Source organism: Falco rusticolus, chromosome 8 (assembly GCF_015220075.1).
Source record: "Falco rusticolus isolate bFalRus1 chromosome 8, bFalRus1.pri, whole genome shotgun sequence".
In the NCBI taxonomy this organism is placed as follows: domain Eukaryota; kingdom Metazoa; phylum Chordata; class Aves; order Falconiformes; family Falconidae; genus Falco; species Falco rusticolus.
The window spans coordinates 65,295,436-65,304,120 of NC_051194.1; the positions used below are offsets into that span (position 1 = coordinate 65,295,436).

Consider the following 8,685-nt stretch of genomic DNA (forward strand, 5'->3'; position numbering starts at 1 on the left):
GATATCCCTCCATTAGCAGCTGGACAGATGGGAGGAAAGAGTCAGGTGAAGTTCAGGACTTTCATGATAGTGGCAGCTGGTGTGTTGCATTAAAGAGGATGGAGTAATTTAGCAGAAAATACACACACACACCCGCCTTCCAACTCTCCTCACTGAGGTGGGAGATTAGGTGTGGCTAGGTTTAAATTCTAAGCTATGTCCAATTTACCACTGTCAGTCCAGTCGCATTTAATATATATATATTACACTACCATGGGCCTGGATACACTGATAGCAGTTTGCACTGCCAGTCCAGCCGTGCTCATGAACTAGCATGGCCACACTCTAGGGTATGGTCACCTTCCATGAGAAACTGAGGACCAGCTCCTTAACAGGGCAGTTGTATTTGTGTAACAGATACACGGCTTTTTGGATTGCCAGTGATAGTGACTGTCTGCAAAAAGGCATGTGCAAATAAAATGTTATAAAGTGTAATACATGTGGAAAAGTTACAAACAATGCAGCCTGGCTACAAATATTAAAAAGTAACTCTCTAGAGATATTTCTAAGTCTCCCAATGAAGCACTTGGTTTCAGTCTCACCCAAGGCGTCCCGAGGGGGGGAGAAGCAAGGCTCAGCCCGCCGGCTGATCCCAGGAGTCTGTCTCGGTGGCATTTTCCCTTCACTTGCTCTTGGTGGTGTCTTCCCCACTTGTCCCCCTCATTCATCACTTTTTATGCTTCTCTTTACTCTCAGGTGGAGCTTGAGTGACTCTAGTCATACATTCCTTTATTATCATTGGTGCAAAGTTCTCTCGCTTTCATTTAAAGGTAGAGTTCATTTTAAATTTACTGGGCATGCTCCCCGAGCGGGGGGATTCACTCTCTTCGGGGGGCCCATTTGAGTAGGAGGTCGCGATCTCCCACTACCACAATTATTTTACCCTAGCATCCTTTAATTTTATCTCTTCAGCAGTTTGTTTTCTTTTAGCAGTTAGCACATCCTTGTTAGAAGGTTCTGAAGTGCTGAGCGGGCCGAGTTCCCAACCTTCTCTCGCAGATAGTGAGGCTCTTGGTCTTCGCCACAGCTGTTGGCCCAGCACCAGCTATCTTCTCATATATTTTACAGCTGCTATGCTGCTTGTCGGCTGTATGGTACCATTGCATTCCCAGTCCTGCAGGGAGCACAGCAGAGCCTGGCCGTGGTGTCTCCACTCTGCTCCACCCTCCACTGCTCCTCTAGGATAGCAGGTTGTGTGCCTTAGGGAACTGTGGTGATGTAGATTTCGTGCATGCCAACCGTCCTGAAGGCGATAGCTCTATTTTACCCCCAAAACACTTTCTGTAATACTACACTTCTGTTAGGACCCAATTTTTCTCTAATTCCCCCCCCCGCCCCCCCCCCCCCCAAGGTGATTTTCCCACATAGTGCCAGTGAGGCTGTTCCTACCTTGCATCCTTGGCAATGTGTAGATGGTGTGTGGGATTCTAACAGCTACATTCCTTTTGAGTTCATAATAAGATAAGGGATGGATTTGAGACACTTTGTAAATTCTGCTTTTTTTATTTGGTGTTTCTTTGAAATGCATGTCTAGCTATGAAGCAGGGGTTCTTTATTCAACCTACTTGTATTCTTGAAGCAAAACATTTTTTTTTCCTAATTCTATACGTTGTGTTGGGAGTTGCATTTTTCTCCCCTCACCCTTTTTCACCTTCCAGGTAAAAGGGAGAATGCCCATTCGTAGAATCACAGCTCTGTTCACACAGGTTTCATAAATAAAAATAGACGTTACCAGCACTATGTAAACAAGAGTGCTGTTTGTGGCAGAAGCTACCAGAAGGTGTTACCAGGTGTGATACAGTTCTGTTGGTTAACCATTGAAGGAACTGTGGCAACAATTTATTCACATTTTTATGATGTTTTCATAAATGAGACCCCGATATGAAGTTAGTAATTAGATTTGTGAATGTTGATTTATGATAAGGAAATAGAGCTTAAATGAAATAACTGCTTCCTGTGGGAGAAACTTGCTGGAAGGTGGCAGCTGCTCCAATAGTGAAATTGTGAATCTACATTTCAGGTTTTTTCATATTTCTCTGTGTCAGAGTTCAGTACTCTCAGAGGAAGCTTGCAGATATTCCACATGAAGGGGAACTGGATATCAAAATCACTTATTTGTTATATGTGTTGCTAGGTGGGATTTTGATTTAGTAGAGTGATACAGCAACATACTGAAATTACAACACAAGCGTAATGTAGCAACTGCAATATACAGCTGAATCACAATACAAACATGATTCTCATTACCTGTCTGTGTGCGCACCATCATGACACTGAGCATCCCCAGTCATGATGGAATGTGTGGGTTGAAGCCAGCTCAAACCCATTGCTCTTTTCAGGGTTTAAATGTTTTATCAGTTATCCAGTTGTTACACTTTTATGCTGGGCTCAGCCATGTATGCACTCCCCCCATGTTGGTCTGGCTAGCCCAGGAAGACGTTATTCTTTGTTAATTGGGGTACCTGATGATTCAAAGGTACAGCTGTCTTCTGTAAAACTAAGGTTACCCTCTGGTCTCCCTGATGCTGAAGTAACTTGAGCTTTCCTTACAATATATTCTTCCCTGAGACTGTTGGGTTTTTGCCCTCCTCTGAGCTGTCCTTCACTGTTGAGGTGTGCTGGTCAGTCACACCCTGTCATTAAATCGGCACGGTATTTTGTTCCACCTGTTAAAATCAGGCCACCTCCATAGCTATCACGATTGCCTGTGGATGAAGACCTACTAGAAGCGAGAGAAAACGCCACCAAGATCCTCTAAAGGACTGGAAGAAGTAGCGGTACTGTGAGTTTGTGTGTGGCTCATGCAGCGGTCAAGGAAGGAGAAAATATCCTTTCAGTTTTATGGTTCTGAGCAAAGTATACCAACATGTACCTGCAGCAAGGTGGCTGGTGTGTTCTCGCATACCTTTGTGGCTCTCCCACAGAACCGAGAGGGAAGAAGGAAGGAGGATCTGCAGTTCTCTGACTCGGTTTTTCCTCTGTAGCCCAACTCAGAGAGTGGTGAGGGGTGATTTGCCTTTCCTCTCTGAAGGCCCTTCGCTACAGGCGTTTGCCTGCCCTCCCTGTTCTGCAGCTCCTGGCTGGGAGGCCAAACACTTCAGCACAACAGTCCTGGCCCTCAATTCTGTGGTTTGTTTCAGTGAGCAGAACAAATACCACCAGAAAGTGGAGTCAGAAGTGAGTAGGAAAGTAAAGTTGGTGAGTCACAGTCCTGCAGGCTTAAGCTAAAAGCAGGCAAGATTAAAGTGCTGCTGTTTGAAAAAGCAAAATGCTTAGAACAGTTGGGAGGATTGTTAGCCGCAGAGGTGGAAAGGATATTACTCAGTGGCATGAACCCCTGCCTGGTCATTTGTAGTTGTTTGTTTAAGCATCCGTTCCCACAGAGCTGTGTACACCTGCTTTCCATGGGAAGTTTGTAATTCTCTCCACCGTAATGTTTTAGGGTGACCTGTTAATGTGCTGCTCTTGGTTGGGGCGGGTTAGCGGTATGTGTGAGGAGCCTGCCTGTGTTCAGATTTCTGCCAGCTTCTCCCATTGTACAGGCTGCTATGAGTATGTGTTTTCTCACCACCTATATAAGGGTTCACTCTTAGTTGTCAAAGTGGTGCAAAATCTGGGCACTGTGGAGTTTTGATTAGTTGAACTGTTGCCTGTGTCTGTGATCTATAAGGTCTCCTGCAGGAAATCTTGAAGCCCAGGGAGAGTGGAAACAAAATACACACCGTTCAGGAGGTGAAGCTATGCGGCAGGGAGTCCAGAGTGAGATTTTTCTCAGGAGATGTTGGGTGTTCAGCCCTTGCTGGTTACCCTTTATATCCTGACCCCTAACTAACATGGGCACATTCTCCCTGAAATTATTCAGATCTGCCTCTCTTCAGCTAGAGATATGTAAAATTACGAGTGGAGATGGCATGTTTATCTGCAATGATCTTCTGTGCAATGTGCTTAAAAAATATAGTTGACATCTTTGGGAATTCCCAGATACTAATTTCTGTGTGTCCTTGCTGTAATTGTGCCTTTGCTTGTCACACTCTCTGTTCTGTTGCCTGACAACTGCAGGAGTTTCCCGAGGACCCAGACCGTGCTGGCTCTCGTGGGTACCAACTGTAATACATTTCTAGCTGGTGGAACCATTGCTCTGGACATGTCTTCTGAGCTGGCTTGAGTCTTTTTCATTGTTTGTATTCATGTAGCCCCTGTGTTTAGGCCTGATCGGTCCAGGCATACCAGTGCAGAGGGAAGGATCCGTATTTCATTCAATTTACTGGGAAGAGCTTATTGTTAACATGACTTGAGGGCACATTAGCTCAGGGACCTTGAAAAAGGGACTGTAGCGTTCAGACTTCATGTCTACCTTTAACCCAATTTGCACACATGCAGTAATCTAATCTCTCATGTAGGGTTTGAACACAGATAAGCACTTCTGCGGTATCAACGTGAAGACTTCTGCCTGGTCGCTTGTCAAACTGGGTTTTCACCTGGTTTTTGGAGGGAAGGGACTTGTTTAAACAGTGCCTAGCGAGAGCACTGTTCCTGTTTGGAGAGTACGGATGCGCTGAGGCTGCTCTCTCGGCCCAAGGTGAGCACTAAGGTGTTCAGCAGGGTGAAGTGCCAGCTGGTAGGATCCATTCCCGCCTCCCTCCAGGCCGCCGTGGGTGGCCACCTCTAGTGAGCTGCACCAGAAGGGGAGACCGGAGGCTGCTGCGGGCCGGCTCCTGCTGCCGGGGGCCTGGGGGGGCGGTGCTGCCGCACGGCCTGCCAGCAGCCGTGAGGGCGAGCCAGCGGGCTTGTGAGCTTCTTGCTGTTGCATTAAAATGGCGACGACGTGTGAGTGCCTTTAAGGTAGATGAAGGGGACTGCCGGAAAGCCCGGGCGGGGGGAGGCCTTGCCCTCCACGAGCAGGTTGGGCGTTCCCGGGAACGGACCCAAGAGTCGGCAGTGCCTCACAGCCGCGAGCGGGGGGGCCTAAAATGCGCCCGCGAGATGCGCCGTTTTTCAGTCGTGCTCCCGGTTTTTGGCTGGGCTTCCGTCTCGCTCAGGCGGCGCTGGCAGCAAGCGCTGGCAGCTGCCGGGGCCCAGGCGCCGCCCTCCCCGCCCGCCCAGCGCGACGGGGAAACCCCCCATCCTGGCCTGGCCGCGGGCCGGCCGCGCCGCTGGGGCCATGGAGCTGCAGCGGCGGCGGCTGCTGGGCGTCAGCGAGGAGGCTGGGTGAGGCCGAGCTGGCGGCTCTGAAGTTCCTCAGCCTGGAGCACATCCCCATGAGGAAGCTGGAAGCCATCCGGGAGCCCAAAGCCTTCTTCGAAGTGCTGCAGGAGAAAGACATGATGGAGGCGGGGAACCTGTCCTGAAGGAGCTGCTCTACCGGATCAATCGGATTGACCTCCTGGGTGTCCACCTGGACTCCAGCCGAGCGGAGATGGAGAGGGAGCTTCAGATCCCGGGCAGGGCACGGGTGTCGGCCTACAGGTGAGCGGCGGGCGGGCGGCCCGGGCCCCCGCGCTCTGCGGCCGGCTGTCTGGGCGCCGGGCCGCGGCTTGGAAGCGCGCAGGCAGCCTCCAGGGGGCTCGGGCTCGGGCACGGGCCGAGCTGGAGTTTCGGCCCGGCGGGAGGGAGGAAGCTGAGGCCGTGCCTTGCCGAACTGAGGAGCCCCGAAGGCCTCGGGGCCCCTCACGGTCAACCTTCGTTCTCAACTCCGGAGAGTCTCGGCATGGTTTTAATTTTAGGAAACCTTGAGATACTTCTAACTGCAGTGGAAAATGGTTTCACTTCAGGCTGTCTTGGGACTAATGGCCCCCCATTTAAAAGGAAAGAAAGGGGATATGTCGGGAGGGACGGGCCACGACACGATCTGACAGAGGAGGTGTTCAGTAGTGTGGCGTTAAGTTGTGCTGAGGGAGGCGCGCTGAAACAGCATCCTGCACTTCTCTTACTAGGTACCTGCTCTTCCAGCTATCAGAAGACATCACTGAAAATGAACTGAAGTCTTTCAAGTTTCTTTTGGGGAACGAATTGCCAAAATGCAGGCTAAACCCGAAGACTGTAAGAATTTATTTAACCCCCCCCCCTTTTTTTTTTTTAACGACTATTATAGTCTATAGGGGCATTTGGGTTGCATTTGGGAATGTTTGGCGTTTGGGAATGAGTGTCACTCTTCTTATGGTGTCATTCATTTTTGGTGAAAATACTATAAGGAAAAGGGTGCACCTGGAAAGGGGCATTCCGGTGCATGTGGGACTTGCCTGTGCTAGTGTTATCCGTAGGTTTTGCAGCAGTGTCACAGCCCAGAGAGCATGGGCCAGCCCCACACCAGGTGCAGAGGCCTTCATGTGCAAGCACTGTATAGGACTTGGGGGACTCAGTGGTTCTGATCAGTGGAAGACTGATGAGCACATTTACTCATCTTGCCCAGCTGTTTTTCTTTTGACTGCTTTCTAAGCCATTATCAAACACAGAAAGTCGCCCACTGTGGCTATTAGTTTGTGCTTTTGTTCTTTTCATTTCCAAACTCAGAGAATACAGATCTAAGCAGCACATCCTTATCCAGGCCAAGGTCCAAGAGCTTGGAGTTTACAAAGTCTTGCGGGAGATCCAGCTGCTCTTCAGCTATCTGCTGGGTGCTTTGTTCTGTCTAATGAAAACTCTTGTAGCGTTTTCTCTCTTTTCTTACAGGAGAACTGTGACCATCTAGTGGTAGCTATTCTAATAAATCCTTGGGGTGACCACTGCGCTCAGCCACTCAGTCATGGGCTCCTGTCCCTTGAGTCCCCTTTTGCCTCAGAGAAATCTCTATACCGTATTTGCACACTTATACCCATTTTCACCATCGCTCAAGATGGTTGCTCCAGTGATTCTTGTGTTTCAGTTAAGTGTGAAAGATAGCCACTGGAAGTCAAATGAATGAAAGCAATCATTAAAAATGACATTATATATTCCTGTATGATCACCTCTAGATCTCTTGGATTAGATCTTACTAGGTCTCAGCATCTTTGAGCTGCAGAAGGGAAACGAGTGTGTTTCGAGAACTGACAGTACTTGCAGGTTTTGTTGAACGGTTTAATTGGCTCAGCTGAGGTCTCAACTGAGCAACCAGTCAGCTGCGCTGACTCTGACGGTCGCATGTGCTGTCAGCACATTAAGCTTAGGCGTATGCACACATGCTGCAGTTTCCCTCCCGGTCGCAGCACGGAGGTGCCCTAAGAGCAAACTACCTTTCTTTCTGATTACCCAGACAATGCTCGACATTTTCACCGAGATGGAGAAGAAAGGGCTATTGGGAGAAGAAAACCTAAGTATCCTGAAGAGTCTCTGTGCAGAAATTAACATCGTCCTGTTGAAGAGAATTGAAGAGTATGAATTAAACGTATTTGGTAAACCAAACCAAACAAGCCTCTTTCCCGTAGTAACTCTTGTAGTGGCACATAGGTATCATACAGGACTAATAATGAATGCTTTTCAGGTGAAGAAGAGATGCTTATCACAGAGGAACAGAGGGTAGCACAGGAGGCCCCAAAGGTAATTGAAACACTGCGGGGGGAAAAAATATTTGGATTTTTCACTCTTCACCTTTTGGACTCTCCACACCACTTGCATCTCACTTCTTTACACAGCACTTCTCTATAAAAGTGATCAAGTATTCAGTTACTTACTAACTGATCACAATACATTTTGCTCCCTTCTGGTTATTTGGTGGTTTATAGCTAACAGGAATAGCTGTTCAACCACAATTCAGTGTTTTCAGAGAACAGTTCTAACCCCAGGGGGTACTTGTGGAGATGGAGAATAAGAACAGAGGTGCTCTGCTTTCTCTAGTGCTACATTCTGTATTTAAATCTTTTTGTCTGTATTCAGCCCATGCCAGATGGCTGGCGCCATCTGTGGCACCCGATTCTCCTGGCAGCTGGAATGAATCTTCCCAGGTAAGTCGGTTTGTTTATTAGAAACATCATCATTTTGTCTTAGAAGGGATCATCCTCTGTGAGGTGAACAGTTATTTATAAGCCCAACTGTTAAAAGCACTGTCTAGAAGAAGAAAAATTTGCCACTGTAACATCCTTTATTCTGAAGTTAAGTCACAGGCAGCAGCTGCTGCAATGTTAAAACTTCAGAAACGTTTGCAAGGGTAGCAAGATAGGCCAATTTTTATTATACCAGGAAATACACAGTTGGCACCATGGCTGGTGTGGAGAAGTTGCTGAACGCAACACGGTGTGGATCTGGGGTGGGGTGCTGTTGTGCTGTGCACGGATTCCCAAGGCAGTGGGGCAGTGCATTGCCAGGCCCTGGGAGCAAAGCTGTGTAGGGAGAGCTGCCTAAGGAGAAAGCCAGCTCCCTCATTATCCTGCTGTGCCACTTGCAAAGGCTGAGAAGCACCTGGAGGAGACTGCAGGAGAAAAGAAACCAATAGTGTTTCTTTTCAACAGCTTGAAGCTTACAAAATGACTAGCCGACCCCGTGGAGTGTGCTTGATCCTGAATAATCACGATTTTTCAAAAGCCAGGGAAGCACTGCCAGAACCCAAAACCATGAAGGATCGGAATGGGACAGATGTTGGATGCAGGTACAGTGAACATTAAGACGAGTTTGCATCTCTTCAAAAACAGAAAACTCATTTCTTTTTCTGTACTAAAGGTCTGAATTTCAAACTTC

The 8,685-nt window shown here is 48.2% G+C and overlaps 1 protein-coding gene across 1 annotated transcript in view; it reads left to right on the forward strand.

The window, feature by feature from the left end:
• The first annotated feature begins 4,994 nt into the window (after window positions 1-4,994).
• Window positions 4,995-8,685, forward strand: part of LOC119152948 (caspase-8-like) — a 7,505-nt gene continuing 3,814 nt past the window's right edge. Inside the window, 7 exon segments of the mRNA XM_037398753.1 lie at window positions 4,995-5,379; window positions 5,382-5,505; window positions 5,973-6,078; window positions 7,268-7,406; window positions 7,496-7,551; window positions 7,797-7,955; window positions 8,460-8,601. Of these exon segments, the coding sequence (XP_037254650.1) occupies window positions 5,010-5,379; window positions 5,382-5,505; window positions 5,973-6,078; window positions 7,268-7,406; window positions 7,496-7,551; window positions 7,797-7,955; window positions 8,460-8,601 (1,096 nt within the window). The 5' untranslated portion in view covers window positions 4,995-5,009.